The following is an 18,650-nucleotide window of genomic DNA, read 5'->3' on the forward strand; positions in this document are numbered from 1 at the left end:
ATAAACAAGATTCTATTAAGCTGCAGAAGATTAGCTTGCCTCTGTTGCTGCAATCGGGTAAGCCAGCCTTGGTGAATTCCCTTAAAGGGATATAGCAGAGGATTAGTGTGTTCATCAGTTATGGAGAAAGATCGGTGCTGGTTAACAATCATTTAGATAAGACGGGCCCAACTAATTATGAGACAACAACTAATTAACTTTTTCATCATCAGTTACTGCTATCCATGCATTTGGTTTCTATCCATCCGTTTGGATTCACTCCTGAAATTGGGACTGAAGGGGCTGTGCCTCCCCTGACTTACTCCTGCCCATTTTAGCCGTGAGATCAATTGGTCTTGGCCACCCATGTCATCCATCCATTTTGCCCGGCACCATATCAAAAATGAGGCAGATCTAAATCTCAAGTAGACCACACCATACGAAACAATGGTGATTGAATGCCCATCATTAAAACCTTCCTGGCCCAATGTCATGTTTATTTGCCATCCAACCGTTGATAAGGTCATGCTGGGCCTGGATGAAGTGAAAACACAAACATCAACTTGATCCAAAACTTTTATAGCCCCCAATAAGCTTTTAATAGTGGGCATTCAATCACCACTGTTTCTTATGGTGTGGTCCACCTGAGATTTGGATATACCTCATTTATGATGGACATCATGGAAAAAACACATGCATTATGGTGGGGGAGGAGATTAGGTCTTACTCATGGTGTTACTTTGACCGTGGGGCCCACCTTGATGAATGTGTTATATATCCACGCCATCTATCTATTTTTCCATGACATTTTAAGATGTAGTTCCAAAAATTAAGTAAATCCAAATATTAGGTGGACACTGGTGATTAATGCCACCATTAAAAACTACTTTTGACTTACTATAATGTTTATTTGTCACTTACATGAAACACGAAAATTGATTCAAAGTTTTTTTGGCTTACCGTAAGTTTTTAATGGTCAATTGTAGAGATTTGGATATGCTTGAGTTTTAGGATTAAATCATAAAATAAGATGGAAAATTGGATGGACACCGTGGGTATATAACACATTTATAGGAGTGCCCCCATCCTGTCAGGGTAACACTTCCGGGGTGGGATCCTTGACTGTGGGCCCACCTTGATGTATTTTCCTTACATCCACGGTTCTACCGTTTTGACATCCCAATTTAGGACATGTTCCCGTGAAAAATGAAGTAGATCCAGATCTCAATTACCATATCATGGGAAAGAGCGCGTGAGAGTCTCCACCATTAAAAACTTCCTGAGAGCTATTGAAATGTTTATTTAGTATCCAACCTTTTATAATTATAATGTGACAAGGACTTGGATGAAGGTACCACACAAATATTATCTTAATCCAAAACTTTTATGGCCTCACGGGAAGTTTTTAATGGTGTAAAAAATAAACTAAAATAATATGCACCAAGGGGCCCCACCGTCAGGGATGCCACTCATTTCGGGATCCGGGGTGCCGCCAAACAGCTACAAACGTGTTACTCCGGTTCCATAGAACTTTTACAGCACAACACAGCACCGATGCGGGTGGTGTGCGCCACCCTAGGCAATCCGAGGATTGGCGGACGCGAATAGCGTACAACCCCCGCCCGTCCCTGGCTCCGAACGGGCAGTTCTGTGGGCGGGCCCACCGTGATGTATCTGTACATCCAAGCCGTCAATCCCTTTTCTCAGATTAGTTTAAGGCATGAATGCAAAAATGAGTCAAATACGCTCAAGTGGAACACACCAAATAATAAGCTTTGTTGCTTTAAAATGCACAATGCATTAAATGCAAGAGTTGTGGTCAATTTAACCGTTGGATCTACTTCATTTTTTTTTAATACATTAAAATAATCTGAAAAAAGGGATAGACAGCTTGGATGTACCGATACATCACGGTGGGTCCGCCCACAGAACTGCCTGTTCGGAGCTAGGGACGGGGTAGTACGCAATTCGCGTCCAGGATTGGCTGGTGTACCTCACATTAACATAAGCAAGTATTGTGAGTCTGGTCATGAGGTATGTGTTATATCCAAACCGTTTATTCATTTGGCGAACTCTTCTAAAATCTTGAGATGAAAAATAAGACAGATCTAACTACCAAGTGGTTCACACGGCAAAAAGCAGTGGGAGATTGAACTTCTACCATTGAAACACTTTTTGGGCTCACAAAAGTTTTGGATTAATATGATATTTTTTTTTCCTCTTCTTTCAAGTCTTTGTGGCCTTATAAACAGTTTGGATGGTAAATAAATGTTATGGTGGGCCCTAATAAAATCTTAACGGTGAAAATCATTATCTCCGCTGCTATTTAAGGTGTCGTCCAGATGATCTTTGGATATGATTTACTTTTTGGATAATGCCTAAAATGATTTCTAAAAATAGATGAACGGCGTAGATATAATAAATACATCACTGTGGGGCCCATGTAACTTTGATCTCCTTTGAACGTTCGTACAACTCGGAGCTCGAGGAGCGTCAGTGCTCGTCTTCGCACGACACGTACCTACAGCAGCTATATAGCTGGTGTGTCGTACACCAGCCAATCCGCTTCCCGTCATTCTTACGCAATTACCGTTAAGGCCGATACTCTCGCCAGGTAGAGGTGGAGCTCCCTCCCTCAGACGAAAGTGGAAGACGAAGAAGAATAAAAGGGTTTGGCTACCGTTAGTTAGAGGATGATGGAGGAGTAGGAATTGTTGGCTGGCAATCCCACCATTCATTCATCTCTTAGGGTTAGGGTTCCTGCTTCTTCATCATCATTTAATAATCTCTGTGAGGGAGGCATGAATCCCTCCAGGAAATCAAGGAATAAGAAGAAAAAGAGGAAGCCCCATGAACCCAATGGTGGTGCAACTGCAGTGAAGGAGGACAACGACGATTCTGGCTCTAGTAGAATTGATGCTTCTTCTTCTTCTTCTTCTCGCACTTCTTCCTCTTCCCCTTCCTCTTCCTCTTCCTCTTCCTCTTCTTCTCCTTCTTCTTCTCCTTCTCTTGACCATGATTCAAACAGAGCTGCTGAAATTCTCAGTGCGGGCTCGTCCCTTGACGACGACGACGGTAATGCCCTTCTTGTCCTTCTTCGTAAAGAGGAGTTGCCCAAAGGACGCAAGCAGAGGAGTTTCGCTACTTCTTCCACAGGCCTGGTTTCGAGTGTTTTGGGAAAGGCCTATCTGGGGAGCACAAGGAAGGATTCTTCCAAGTCCAAGGGGCCTCGCATCAGCAATGATGAGGCTGAGGATTTCTTGTGCTCCATGCTTGGGTACGAATCCCAACTCAACATGGGGGTGATCAGAGACGTGTTCTGTAAGTTTTCTATGCTTTTGTTATCCTCTTTTTATATTTTTCTTTCTTTTCTTTTGGCCCTTGATTGAGTGGAACGGCAGAAACGGATTCCTGTAGCTGACCCTGGTTTGTTGGGATAAGGCTTAGATGATGATGATTCTGGTGTGCTGGTTCTCAGACTGAATTAGCCAATGTGTTTGGCCTTTTACAGCCCTTGCATTATTGTTATTACTATCATTATCAAATAGTGTATTAAATCATCCTTTCCGATGTACCTGGGAATCAGATTGATTCCACAAAATTAATTTAACCACACGTTAGGACCACCCCTTTCAGTTTCAGTTTCTTTTGCTTGTTGTGATGAGGAAAGGGATCTTCTTTTGGGTATCTATTTTTATAGTGCTCTTACCACCACCACAAGTTATCACATAGCGCTTGTTATTATATATATTTTTCAATTTGAAGAAGAACAGGGATGCACATTATGCAATTCCAGGTCTCCCAAGAAGGATATTATAACTTCCAGAAGCAATAGGGAATTGGTAAGTTTGTCATCCAATATGAATTACAATGTGGGGGGCTTCGAAAGGGGCGTCAGAAAGGGTAGAAGGGGTAGTTTTGTTCCCAAATGAAGATTATTTCATGGAATGTGAGGGGGTAGGGAGCAAGCAGAAGAGGAGGCATATCAAAGATGCGTTTAGAAGATATGAGGCCCAGATAGTGCCGTTCCAAGAAACTAAGGTGCAAAACTTCAGTTTGTAGCTGTTACGTACTTTGTGGGGTATTCCTACAGTGGATTAGGTGGTTATTAATGCTTCTGGTAGGACTGGGGGTGTGGTGATGGCTTGGGATTCTTCTATTTGGACAAAGGAAGATTGGTGGGGAGGAGATTTCTTAGTTTAAGGAGATTTCTTCAAGATTCTTGTGGATGTTCATGTTAGTTTACGGGCCTAAACATGACAACGTGAGAGAGGCTTTTTGGGGAGAATGAATGACGCTCGATCTAAATTCCTCGGCCCATGGTGTGTTGGGGGAGACTTCAACATAACTCGCTTCTCTGCTGAGAGATTGAACGAAGGCAATGTGACAAGCAACATGCAATCCTTTTCCGATTGGATCAACCTTCACGAGCTGTTAGATTTGCATTTGGAAGGAGGATGATTTACCTGGTCCAACGGCCAAGCGACTCCTATAATGTCCAGGTTAGACTGATTTTTTACTTTCTCTTGAATGGATTGAGTGCTTCCCCCTAGTTTCTCAGCGTGCCCTACCACCTACCTCAGACCACTGCCCGGTTCTGCTATCTGTCGATGGCAAGAATCGGGGCCCAAAACCTTTCAAATTTGAACTCTTTGTGGCTTCAAGTGGAATCCTTTTCACAGAAAATCAAGGATTGGGGGCCATACTTGGAAGTTGAGGGCTTCGAGGGATTCAAGCTATGTCACAAACTAAAATTGTTAAAAGATAAAATAAAGGTTTGGAAGAAAGATGTGCTTAGCAAAAGAGATGCGGAGACAACTGGAAATCTCTCAGATCTTTAGGCCTTGGATGTTAAAGCTGAGAATGAGGCATTAACCTCTGAAGAAGTGGCTATTCAGGTTAAGCTAATCCAAGACTATGCTGATAGGTGGTAGGAGACGAGATTAAATGGAGGCAACGGTCTAAAAGTTGGTGGATCAAAGAGGGCAACGAGAATACAAAGTTTTTCCACTGTATTGCAAGCGCTCGGGCTCGAATCAACAAAATTAGCGATCTTATGGTGAACAAGAATTGAATAGAAGATAAAGATTAATTATCGGAGGAGGTTATTCGCTTCTATAGAGATTTGCTCTTAGGGGAGGAATCGAGAAGGCCAAGGCTTTATCATTTCCCATTTCGCCACTTCGAGGAGGAGGAGGCCTCCTCGCTTGAAGCACCATTTTTAGAAGAAGAGGTTAAAAGTATTCTTTTTGAGTCGGGGGGGGGGGGGGGGGGGGACAAAGCCCTAGGTTCGGATGGTTTCTCGATGGCATTCTTTAAATTTTTTTTTGGAAGTGGTGAAGGATGATATTATACAATTTATGACAGAATTTTATGATAGGGGCCAATTATCAAGCGAACTTGGTGCTTCCTTTATTGCCCTCATTCCGAAGGTGTCAGGTGTGGAAACCTTAAGGGATTATATGCCCGATCAGTCTTGTTGGAGGGCCCTATAAAATCTTGGCCAAGGTTCTTGCCACTTGGCTTCAGAAGGTGATCGGTAGTGACATTTCTGAAAACTAGAGTGCTTTTGTCTTGGGGACGCAAATTTTGGATAATGCTCCTATAGCCCACAAATGCCTTGATTCAAAATATAGAAGGGGTATGAAGGGCATAATGTGCAAGCTGGATATCAAGAAAGCTTATGATCATGTTGACTGGGGTTTTCTGGGTTACATGTTGCAGCGTTTGAGGTGTGGCTCTAAATGGTGCTCGTGGATTCAGGAATGCATTGGATCAACTCGCTTTTTGATTCTTCTCAATGGGTCTCCAAAGGGCTTCTTTCAAAAGCTCTAGGGGGTCACCCGTTGTCCCCATTTCTTTTCCGTATGGTGGTTGAAGCTTGCGGGGGTGGGGGGTGGGCGGGCCAGGAGGAGGGATTGATTAACGATTTTTGTGTGGAGGGAAGCCTCCAACGACCCATTTTGAATTTGCACTTCGTAGACCATTCTCTTCTCTTGTGTGATGCCTCACATGACATGGTGGACAGGCCGAGGACCCTTATCCATTGCTTCGAAGCGGTTATGGTCTTAAAGTAAATATAGCCAAAAGCAAAATGGTTAGGATTCGAATGGAGCCCAATGAAGTGGAGTAGCTCCCAGGGTCCTTTGGGTGTGCTGTAGGTTCTCTCCCAGCTATGTTTGCGGGCCTTCTCCTATGTGTGGGCAAGCCGGCTAAGCACCTTTGAGATAGGGTTGTTGAAAGATTTGAAAGGATGCTAGATGGTTAGAAGACTAGATTTTTGTCACTTGGTGGGCGCATCAACCTTATTAAAGTAGGTTTGTCCAATCTCCCGGTGTACTTCATCTTGCTCTTCAAATGCCCGGCTTAGGTGCTTTCTAGGCTCAAAAAGCTGAGTCGGAACTTCTAGTGCCAAGGGGCAGTGAAGAAAAAGAAACTCCACTTGCTTAACTAGGACGAGGTCTGCAAACCTTACATTGAGGGATGCATGGGCATTAAGGACCTCAAAGCTATGAACCTAGCTCTTCTCAGTAAATGTCTTTGGAGATTTAGTGAGGAGAGGGATGCGCTTTGGAACAACGTGATCAAAAGTATGGTTGTTCGGAGGGGGATTGGTGGACTAGGGACTCTTCTATGTATAGAGCTTCCGCTTTTTGGAAAGGGGTCTGTTTTGTGAAGTAGGCTTTCATGATGGAAGTGACATTCTCCTTAGGGAGTGGGGACAAAATCAGGTTCCTGGGAAGATGTGTGGGCAAGGGATTCCCCTTTGACGCTAGACTTTCCACAGATCTGTTGCTTGTCTCCGAATCCTTCGGTATCGATGGCTAAGTGTTTTTCACATTTGGGCACTACATCTTTTTGGGACACGTAGGCGGTTCCTTCGAGATAAAGAAGTCCTTGAATTTGTGGCCTTATTGGACCGCATCCATTTCTATATCCCATCTTTAGAGTCGGATAAGCTTCTTTGGAAGGCCAATAGCTCGGGGCAGTTTTCGGTCAAATCATTCTACACTCTCATCCATGCTCGTGATTCCCCCTTGCCCTTCTATAGCCTCCAACTTGTATCAACTCACTCCTAACCGGAGCATTTCTTGGTCTCCATTGCACATCCCTCGTTTGAGCTACACATCCTATGAACCTGTTGTTCCTTAACCGGCCAACATTCTGTCCCATAAAGCATGGCTGGTCTTATAGTTATCATATAAAATCTCCCTTTCAGTTTGAGCAGAATGTGACAAGGTCTTATATCTATCCTATAAAATCTCCCTTTCAGTTCAAGTGGTACACAGTGATCTCATTAAACTGCAGAAGCACATCTCCATTTCTTCCACCGTGCTTGATTTCTATGGGTGGCGTCCTTCTCAATCTCCGCTCTCATGGATTATCTACCCAAGATATCGAAAGTGGTCATTTTGGGAAATTTCTTGGCTAGCAATCTTAACTAATTCCTCATTCCCACTCTTATTGCTACTAAAATTGCAGTCCATATCCTCTGTTTTAGTCTGACTAATTTGAAATCCTTTAGATTCTAAAGCAGCCCACCATAAATCTAAGTCTGCTTGATCTCAACTGTAAATGGGGGTAGGGTGGTGTTCAGAACCATTCAAGACCTACCATTGATGGGCCAAGATGCTAACCAGGTGATCCTGATCATCTATTCAGTTGCCTGTAAATAGACAGTTAAAAAAGGTTGACTTTAACAGTCCACTTGGGCTACGGATCATATGAATAGTCCCAAGTCTCCAAACCCTGGAAGGTTTGGGTTCTGTTTTTTACTGCTAGTTTGGCAATTTAGTGGGTCCATTTGTACTTGCTTTCTTATATCTGTCATATCTGCCTATCTGGGGAATAAAATCCATCTTACAGTAAAATGGCGATTCCTGTTCCTTCTTATTCTAATAGTCTTTTGGTGTTTGTTTGCTTCTGTTTTAATTGGTAAACAAGCTCTCATGTTATTTTCAATACTATGCTCTACAAATCCATCTGGCTTCGGCTTTGATCTCCTTTCTCATCTATTAATTTTGACATATATGTGGGGCAGTCTTATTGCTTCCACAGTGGATGCTTATTTGTTTCTCCTCTTGTGCATGGCAACTAACTGTTTTTCATACACCTGCAACATTTTCATCCATGATTCCTTGACTAAACAGTCTCCCTGCATCCATACGCTTGTACCCAAAGGTGTTAAGTAATTATTTGGGAAAATGATAAAAAAAAATCCCAGCCTTTTGAGCAAATTCTGAACTTTTAATTCAAACCCAAACTACTTGGAGGGGCATGAGCTAGTGTGCCAATGTGGCATACCTGATGAGTGTATTGGCCTGATTATCTGCCAAGACACATCAATGGTGGCCCCACATGATGAAAATCCCAGGTTGCAAAGATGTGCCAAATTGGTATTAAGGTCTTTTTAAATAATCCTTGAAGTTTCATTAAAAAATTCAATCATTTTCCCAATGTTTCCCCATGTTTCCCAAAAAGTGCGATAACTTACGTGATACAAATGATATGTGCCGTGCGATAACCGATACATATCTGTATCCCAAGGGTGCGATACATTGCGCAATACCAATATTTCGAACACTGCTGGGGAGGTCCGAATAAGCCCCAAGGGTCATGTATGTACTGATGGGTGATATTATGGTTATAATGATTTAGAAAATAACTTTTTTTCCTGTGCTTCTTGTGAATTGAAACATGGTCTAGTGGTGCAATGCTTGTAGACAACCTCTAGGAGTTATTCCCTCAGGAGTGACTTCACATAGTTAACCCTTTCTATTATTTCTTTATTTTATGCTTTTCTTGGTTTTATTGTGGCGTGATTGGAGCTTATTTTGATGGAAATTGATCATCTAATTTGGTACGTATTCAAATCCTTATGCTTCAAGTTCAATTTCCTCTTTGTGCTCCATTAGAACATATAGCCTGGTGTAGTCTCCTGACCTAACATGATCTTTATCATGTGTTGAACTTCATATCCATTGTGGATAACCAGAGAATTCGTCTTTGCAGGTCAGTGTGGATATGATGTTGAGAAGGTATAGTAGATCTTGTACCTGGTGTTGTAATTTTTATTTATTTTTCATGCAGAGAATATTAAATATCTATTACTAATGGGAAGGATGACCTTTTGGTAGCTTTTTTTTTTTTTGAACGGTAACTAGTAATGACCTTTTGGTAACATAATTGCAAGGATAAAACAAACAATTGTTACCCGGTTCATTGCTCAGTTTGTTCTTGATGATCACACTTCATTGTGTTTAGTGAAATGAAGAGAGAAATTACTAAATCATTTATCTATTAACTCTAGTTATTTGCATTTTGATATGGGATTTGATAGAATTAGTGTTCTGATGCCCAGTCCTCCCTAAACTCACTGTGCAAACTTATGCATTTGAAGGCCTTCATTCAGTAGCATATGCAACACTTCTATTGCATGTGTCCTAATATTCCATTGGATATTTTCTGTAGTTAGGAAACAATGAAAACTAAGATATTTTCATACTAGTATCCCACGATTTTTTGTTTCTCCTTCCCTGTGGTTGTTGTGCATGGGGTTGGCATTTTAAACATGGGCTGACTTGGGCATTTCTGTCATCTCCCTCATTTTGGGTGTCATTTACATAAATAAATGCTTGGTCTTATGTATGATGTTTGGAGGAGCTGGTGCCAGGGTATGGTGGTTTGACAATGGAACCACATCCATGAGCAGTTCCCCTCCTCTTTTTCTTCTTCCTCTTTTGGTTATGCTTCTTCTCCTTCTTCTTGTTCCCATTTTCCATAGAAGAAGTGGGATTCAGGTGATAATGGGGGTAACCACTGCTGTGTGTGAGGAGAAATCAAATAGTGCTACTCTAGGCTCAGGTGATCCTTCAAATCACGAGCCTTATCCACTGCCTGGTGGGCGCCTCTTCCTCTTCCTGCTGCTGTGGTGATTCGTACCAATTTTGATCCCTAGCGAGTTGTCTCCTCATTCTTCTGCAGTGATTTGTAACAGTTTTGATCCTTAGCGAGTTGTGCTCCAAAACCATTTCTGTGCGTGTGTGTGTGTTGGTTGGGGGTTTTGTTTGAATAGCAATTGGAAATTTCATATTTGTGAGACAATGATCACCGCATATCTTGTGCATGAGAGTTTGACTATAGGATGGGTAGTTGTTGCTATGTAAAATTTATTATTTCCTATGCTATATATTAAAAAAAAATAAAAATAGTGGAATGTCCCATTATGGGAAAACTGCTTCATTTTCCTCTTATTAAACATGAGTACATTTTACCCAACTTAAGGGTGAGAAGCAAATTGGCTAAGATTGGCCTGTGTCAGTCACATGATGATATAGAGCACATGGGACTGTAGGGTGTAAAACAAGTGTTGGACGGAATAGGGGTGCTGGCGGATGCTCCTCACATGAAGCTGGAATTTTCCCTAGGTGCCAAATGAAAGAACCATTTATTCATCTCCAATGATGATTGAAAAGGAAAATGGCAAGGATGGAGGGAGCTCCAAGCGCAGGTTGGACAAGGAGCGGTGGCATTTGAACTCCCTTTCTCTGAGCAGACCATATATCTTAAGTCATGGTTGTGGAAAGGTGTCACATCCAGGTCATCTGATTATCGACCCAGGGCTAAAATTTGCCCCTGTTGCCAACAAATTGAAGATTGGGCTCATCCAAGGGTCCAAATAAAAAATATCGACCATATCAAGGGTGTAGTTTGACTGATTGAAGATCTTTGCCACATCAATGGTCCTGAAGTGGCAACCGATTGAAGATCAGGCTCGTCCAAGGGTCCAAATAAAAAATATTGACCATATCAAGGGTTTAGCTTGACTGATTGAAGATCTTTGCCACATCAATGGTCCTGATGTAAGATTTAGACCAGTTCAAGGGCCTGATTGGATTGCCGAACCCATAGATCCATCAGTGCATTTTCAGCCAGTTAGACTGTGGTGTCTGCTTCTACCTTTCACCTTTCTTATGTTATATACACAAACTGCATAAGTGATAAGAGGCTTTGTACAAACCATGGTTATGGTTGTGTACATACAACCTATTTAGTAGGCTTCATACTCTTCTTGGGATCCTTTTTGTACTCGTTTTGGACTCCATTTTTGGACATTTACTTGGTTTTCCCTATATGCACCCTATTTAGTTGTTTCTAAGGACTCATTTTGGTATGTATCCTCTGTGTGTATATACACCGCACACACTCTTACTTCTTTTTTTTCGGCAGATACGCTCTTCTTTTTGGGCTCTTTCTTTTTATTTTTCCATGTTTTGTTGTTTTCTTCTTTTAATACAAGCTAGCTTGGATTAAATTTAGCAATATGTATGGGCCAGTATGAAGCTTTATTCTGGAAGTTTCTTTGAGGTTGTAACTAAGTCTATATAGATGCACTTAGGGCCATACCATAGTTGCCTTATGTGCTAAGTTTATCCTCAATCTGCAATTTAGGTGCAGTGACCAAAATCGCAGTTCAATTCGTTAGAAGTTAGTGGTTACAATCGAACTAGATTGCTTCTGTTCAACCAGCAGTTCTTCTTGTGTTCCCACTAAACAACATTATGTCGACCTAGTTTGTGGACTTCATCCAGTGGCAGCATATGGGCAGCGTACCTAGGGTAATTCACCATGAATCTTTAACTGAACGCCTAGCATTGTTTCACAGAAATACAGACCGTTGACAGTCCAAATTGCTGACCTAAGTGTGATTGAGTATAATCCAAATATCACACTGAGAGTAAGATAGTTACCATCTGATTTAGGAATTTGGACCCCTCACTATTTACTTTGAGCCATCCATTTGATTGCCATCAATTGGATGGTTAGGGTTGCTAGGTCAGCCTGCTTTTAGAGATATTCTGCATCCATAATGTGCCTCACAATTTGAATGGTCCAGATAGCCATGCGTGAGTACCACATGTGATGAACATGAGTCACCAGTCACCACTACTTTGTGGGAGTCCAGCCTATGATTGCAGCTGCAAATTAAAAAATTGGGGAGATGTAATACTCAGGCTGCATATGATGTCTCGTCTGATATGAAGGCAGTCAGAAATTTTACACATGATATACATTAACTAAAGACCGACTAAATTGTGGAGGCCGTTGTCACTAAGAGTCCCAAAATCATATTGGTTGAACAAGCCTAAACTCTGATTTATGAACACTTGTTTGTTGAAATACAATGATCATGATCATCATCATCATCATCTAAGCCTTATCCCAATCAATTGGGGTTGGCTGCATGAATCTTGTTATGCCGTTCCACTCTATCAATGACTAGTGAAATAGGATCATTGGATATTTTTCATTTTTAACTTTCCGATATATGTTCATATAGTCAGATAATCAGGTAGCCGTAACTTTTTCTTTTTAATGATACACTTAAGCTGTGAAACATAATTTTGACAGTTCAATTTGACTTATTGTATGGCATATATGCAAGTTATATGCAATTCATGAGTGCGTACTTATCATTCATCATGTTCTGCCGAGGTTTTAAAGTTTCTCTAAAGAATTTGTATTTTGACCAAGGTATTAAAAGATAGTTACTTAATGGTTATTACGTAACGGTGACAGCCCCCCCCCCAAAAAAAAAGGAGAAGAAGAAAAAGAAAAAGGCCTGTATCATAACAGTAATGTGCTATGGCCATCCTTACCGTTATTGAATACCTTGATTTTGTAAAAAAAAATTGCATTTTACCAAAAACTATGATAGAGTATCTGGCACTGCAACTTTGCATACTCCCATGTGGTGATGTGGAAAAAAAGTGTACATGGTGTATTTTGGGCTAATCATGATGAAAACCATACATTTGTTGTACACCATCCCAAGCTAAATTGTCCAAATTATGCCATCCAAAGTAGATAAGTTATTGTCCAAAAGTATGATTGATTAAACAATTGTAACTTATGGTTATTAGGCATTTGTTGAAAGCTATTGTCCAAAGTAGATAAGTTATTGTCCAAAAATGAAGTAGATGACATGGATTAAAAAGCTATTACCTATTATGTAAAGGAAATGGTCATCCCCTTCTATCCTTGAAAAAAATTATCATCCTTGTTACGTGATATGGTGCTAAATCAGTCTGTTATGAAAAAATGGGTTGTATCGGCTGATTCCTCTGTATTAGTAGTACTATTATGAGAACAATACGGATGATATAGGCAGATAAGATCATAAAGGGCCCTTCACAAAAGTTTCCGTTTTCAGTTTCTCTCAATTTTCCACTTCTTTATTCATTTTAATCATGAAGGAAACTTAGAAAGTAATTTTAAACTAGGTATGGGCCTATTTGAAGGATCAAAACACAAAATTTGAGTAGATTTGATGAACTGGTGGACCATTTTGGGAAATACCAGAAGAGGCAGTACGCCATCCCTTTTTATCCTTCATTTTTTTCAACTTTTCGTCTGTTGTATTTTATGGGCCCTAATCCACCAAATCACACTTGATTTGTGTTTGGTTAGAGTCTATTTGGTCAACTTTCTGCAAGTCAAGCTGACAATGCCTAATAGGTAACATTCTTACCAAAGAATGATCTGTTACATCATCAATTACATGTTTGGAAAAAAAAAAAACATACACATATTTGGGATCCTTCCATTTTTTAGAAAATTTCCAATCATTCTTAAGAACAACCCCCACCAAAAAAAAAGAAATAATAATAATAATAAAAATAAAAATCTGCAGTTACAGCCAGCCAATATCATTACATAATACCTTGAAATGAGCCCACCTCATCGAATCGGGGACTTTTTTGAATGTATCGAACTTTTAACTACGAATTTGAACCTCAGGTAACTATGGGACATACTGTCATCGAACTTTTTTTGACTTACGCTTTCATGAGAGAGTTCTTATGTCTATATAAGGAGTGAGAATTCTTATGTCTATACAAGGAGTACTTGAACTCTTCATACTTGTAACCTTCACTCTTAGTGCACTATACGCTTTTCTATCCGCTCTTGGGACTTGAACTCATAATTGTAACCTTCACTTGAACTCTTCATAATTGTAACCTTCACTCTTAGTGCACTATACGCTTTTCTATCCGCTCTTGGGACTTGAACCCTTCATAATTGTAACCTTCACTCTTAGTACACTATAAGCTTATCTATCCGCTCTTCATTTTCTCTCGAGTACTCTTGCATTCTCAGTAAGTCCTTGGGGTTTAGTACTTGGTGGTTCAAGTGGGAGTAAGGCTGAGTTGAGTAGCGTGTTGAAACGGCTGTAACATCAGTTACAGAAAAAACGGCCTGTACCTAGTTTAAAGAGCAGGTCATTGTCTTTCATGTATTCTGCATGTCGAACCTAATGTATCGGCCCCATTACAGCCCCTTAACGGCTACTATGGCCATTACAGGCCCGTTGCAGGCAGTTTTTTTTTCCTTCTTCAAATTGGGCTCTAGGGCTCTGTATTACGTAAGGGGCACCACCATTACCATTACATAACAGCTGTACTGTAACTGTTCTTTAATACCATGTGTTAAATAGTCTGGTTGGGGTTGAGCTTATGGCTGCCTAGAGGCCAACAGGCTAACCTCGTCTGACCTAGTTTATTTAAACACTGTTGAACCTGAGTCCTTAGCCAACAGGTCAGGTTGGTCTTGGTCTTGGGTTCTTGGCTAAGGTAGTCTGGGTTGAGACATGCCTTTAACTCATGGTTCAGGCCTCTCTCTCTCTCTCTCTCTCTCTCTCTCTCTCTCTCTCTCTCTCTCTTTTCATTTTTTAGTTTTTGAAGATTGGGTCAGACTTGTACAATCCTCAGCCTTACCCATTTGCAGCCCTAATCAAGTTCGATTGTTGTTTCATTCAAGACTAGTTCTTGTTTTCTCAAGTTTTGTACCTTATTTGTTCCATCTATTAACAGGTAACGCATTCTCTCTATTTTTAGATGGACTATAGTGTTTACAAGGAGGATCTCTGTGTAATTGTGGTGTGGCTTGTTAGATGAATTGGTAGAGACAATGCAGTGTGTGTGAGTGATCCAGGGTTCAATCCCTGGAAGTGTTACCTTTCAATTTAAAAAATTATTATTATTTTCAGCCATACTCTTTCTATGTCACAGATTTAACCATCTAGCTGTGAGAATACCATTGCCTCCATTCACTTATAATTCTGCTGACTCCAATGGCATATTTATTTGATAATCCTAATTTTTTAAATATTATTACTAAAGATTCTAGGTCTATAATCTGGATTTTATGCTCTAATTGAGTGAAGAAAACATAGGAATAACATCTTCAATACTTCCCGTTTTACTAGATTATTATAAGCTTGCACTGTTAAAATTGCCATGCCCAAAAATGAACCAATTTTATATTGGGATTGGGCTGACACTTTATACAGTCTGACAACTTTTACAGCTTCATGATATCATTATTTGGCCATCTGGAAGAATTAATTACAGTTCATAATGAGGCCATTGAAAAAGATTAGTCTTTTTCATTGGAGCTATCAATGAGAAGGTTCATTGGACCATTGGAAAAGGATTAATTACAGCTTTTACAGCATCTTTGTATGTTCATTGGACCTATCAACGAGAATGCTCATTTATCTCAGTTAAAATTTATTCAATTCTAGGCGTTGGATACGTTGCTTGAAATGTCAGCTTCTTCCTACGACCAGTTTGTGGAAAGCGACCACAGTAGCTCTGGAAGAACAGATGGACTTGATATAGGAATCTTTCCTGTTAGAAACAGGGATCACCTAGCTGATAGTATCAAAAGGAAATGCCAGGTATTTTCTCAACCTCTGGTATTTGGATTGCATACCTGTAGAATTTTATTCTCAATTCCTAACTTCAATTGATGAGTACTTTATTTTCTGTTGTTTTGTTTTATCTAATATTTATTAATGTTTTAATTGTTTAGTAATCACTCTTAATGTGCTTCTGCTAAGTAATCAAATATTCCCAATTATGTTTAAATTTAAATGCACTCCATTAAGTACATAATTACATACTTGTAAGTAGGGCAAAGGTCACTTGAATATAGAGCACATGAAATATAGGTTTTAGAAGTTTATAAAGAAAACACTTGTTTAATTTTTATTTATTTTTCATTAAATTGATACATTTTCAATATTTGGTAGAGTTATAGTTTCTAATTATACATGATTACATACTACTACTAACAAAGGTTACAAGGCATAGTTATTATTCTTGTTAATCTGCAGTTCAAGCTTTGCCTTGTAAAGATTCAGGCTGGTGGTTAATAGGCCTGTCAATGGGCTGGGTTTACATCTGATATTGGTGTACTGAGAGCCAGATTTTTTTAATGGGATATGACTCAGCTCCAGTCCAGTTTGGACACAAGCGCCTTACATGGAGTTCCTAGTGGGTCTAATTTCAAGTGCAAATTAAGATCAATGTGCTTGGGACATCTAGTCAAGTCTGTACTTAACTTCAAGTCCATACTAAAAGCATGCCTTTTATATGACTTTTACATAATAAATATAGTTACATAAAATAAACAACTAGAAAAAGATCGTATATTCTGGTACTTGACGGGTGACTCGGGTACACAACCCAAGCCAGTTTCTAATTAGATCTGTTAAGCTGATTAGTATGACCATATGATCGTACGCCCAGCTAATCCTCCAGTTCTATCCTCTAGATCGTCTATTTGGTTTTATACCTTAAGTGAAAAAAGCAATAGGGGAGGACGACCAATCCTATCATCTTTTTTCCCCTTTCCTATTTTTTCCTTTCCTTTGCAAGTGATGATATTGAACGTGGAGGGAGGATCGAGGACAAGCAGCGGAATAGGGAGGTGGGGCATCGGGACAATGGAAGCGATGGTGGGAGGTTTAAAGGAGAGAATAGGGAGAAGGGGTTGATTGCTAAGAGGTGTTCGCAGAGAGGGAGGTAAAGGGGGTCAAGCCTAGTTAAAAAAGTAGGGTTGATGTCAAGTGGGCTACTAGTTGTAGAACTTTAGACAAGCAATCATGGAAATTATTTAGAATGTGATTGACAAAATAGAATTGGTAAATTTGTCCCTTGTCAAAAGATCTAGGAGAGAATCATAAGATTATATCTAAATTGTGATCGAGATGCATAAGCTATACCCAGAGACGCGGTGATCGAGAGGGTGTTCTAGATTACGATCAAGAGGCTGATCAGCTCGGAGGAATTGGGAGGTTCGTGAAAGGATTTACCTCTCTTCAAGTGAAGATGGCGAATGTCAAGGGAGGATTGAGGACAAGCATCAGAATAGGGAGGTAGGGCATCGGGGCATTGGAAGCGATGGTAAGAGTTTTGAAGGAGAGGATAGGGGGAAGGGGTCGATATTCGAGGGGGTTCATGGAGAGGGAGTTTAGGGGGAGGAAGGGTAATGTTAAATCGGTAAGAAGGAAAGGTCTTGAGTTTCGCTTGCTGCAAGAATTTCGGTCAATGTTTGTGGAGAACTTCTCAAACAAGTGGAAGGAATGGCATTTTTCTCGGGATTTGGGATTGTAGGAAGGTAATCAAAGTGTTATCCGAAGGAAAGGGATTCAAAGTTTAGCAGAGGTTTCACCTTTGTAATAAGAATGGTGTTACAGGAGGAAATGAGCAAAGAAATAGCAACGATCAATGGAAAAAAGCTATTAAGGAAGGAGGCTCTCGATACAATGAGCTTACTATGGGCCAGAGGTCGTCAACAGTCCTATTCTTGAAAAGGGGCGGGGAATGGTAAGGGTGATGAAGAGAAGAAAAGGAATGGGGAAAATGAAGCTAGCGATATGCAATGTCCTACAAGCCTCGAGGGTCGAGAAGATTAGGATCCTATTGGTACGTAGTGGTGGGAGGTTCGATTAGGGAAGAAGAAGACGGAAGGAGAGTATAAGAAAGGGGAGGGGGAACCTTTGAAAGAGGGTAAATGGGTATGGGTGGAGAAGTTGGAGGGTCCAAAGGTGCGCTTCCTTAAGGGAGTGGTGGAGAACTCATGGAATAATCTCCGATGGTGCGTAGTGGTGACAAGGAGGGGGGCATGGTGATTGAGATAGGAGAGTAGTTGTCTTCCTATTGTGGTGTGGAGGAGGAGGATTGTATTCTGAAACCATTGAGTAAATTTGAGGTTTGGATATCTCTTAGGTCTTTTGAGAATCTAGAAAGGGTTCTTATCGCTGATGCCATGTTTAAGGAAGATCCGGTGAAAACTTTGTACCAATGGTCTGATTGGTCTAAGTTGAGTATGAGATCTTCGGGGTTTAGCTTTGGGGTCTGCCTTTGGAACTATGGTTCTTTGAATTCTCTGTTGCTATGGGGTCTTGCATTGGGGAAGTGATGGCAATGGATCCAATAATGAAAGCTTTGGTGGAGATGAGACCGGTTTGGATTTGTGTGTGGGAAGAAGAGGGATGCAAAGCTTGTGAGGGAGTTTCTAGTGTGATGGGAAACGTGAAGCTTTCGGCTAGGGTAGTGTGCAAAGGAAGAGTGAAGCGAGGTTCGATCTAGTGCCTGTTAGTGTAACAGTGATGTTGAAAGGGAAGGAGGTGGTGGTAGGAGAGAGAGCTCAGGAGATGGAGTACAATTTGTTTACTTTGGCGGAGCACTAGATTCAGGCGGTGCATCATGGAAGCTTGCGAACGGTGCGCTAGAAGTTTGTAGAGTAGCAACAACTCTCAGTTGGTGATGAAGGGGAGGCTTGTATGTCTGGGTTGGAGTTGGAATTCAGGTTGGGAGCTT

At 40.7% G+C, this 18,650-nt stretch overlaps 1 protein-coding gene across 5 annotated transcripts in view; it reads left to right on the plus strand.

Moving 5' to 3' along the window:
- Positions 1–2,534: 2,534 nt before the first annotated feature.
- The window catches only part of LOC131252510 (SMR domain-containing protein At5g58720), a 36,254-nt gene continuing 20,138 nt past the window's right edge, over positions 2,535–18,650 (plus strand). For 3 of the 5 annotated variants that reach the window (XM_058253084.1, XM_058253086.1, XM_058253082.1), the window contains exons 1-3: positions 2,535–3,300; positions 8,992–9,017; positions 15,566–15,721. In XM_058253084.1, coding sequence (XP_058109067.1) covers positions 2,781–3,300; positions 8,992–9,017; positions 15,566–15,721 — 702 coding nt within the window. In that variant the 5' untranslated portion in view covers positions 2,535–2,780. The remainder of the gene's footprint in view (positions 3,301–8,991; positions 9,018–15,565; positions 15,722–18,650) is intronic. The other 2 variants (XM_058253081.1, XM_058253083.1) reach the window with 1 other exon arrangement.

Source organism: Magnolia sinica, chromosome 8 (assembly GCF_029962835.1).
Source record: "Magnolia sinica isolate HGM2019 chromosome 8, MsV1, whole genome shotgun sequence".
Lineage (NCBI taxonomy): Eukaryota > Viridiplantae > Streptophyta > Magnoliopsida > Magnoliales > Magnoliaceae > Magnolia > Magnolia sinica.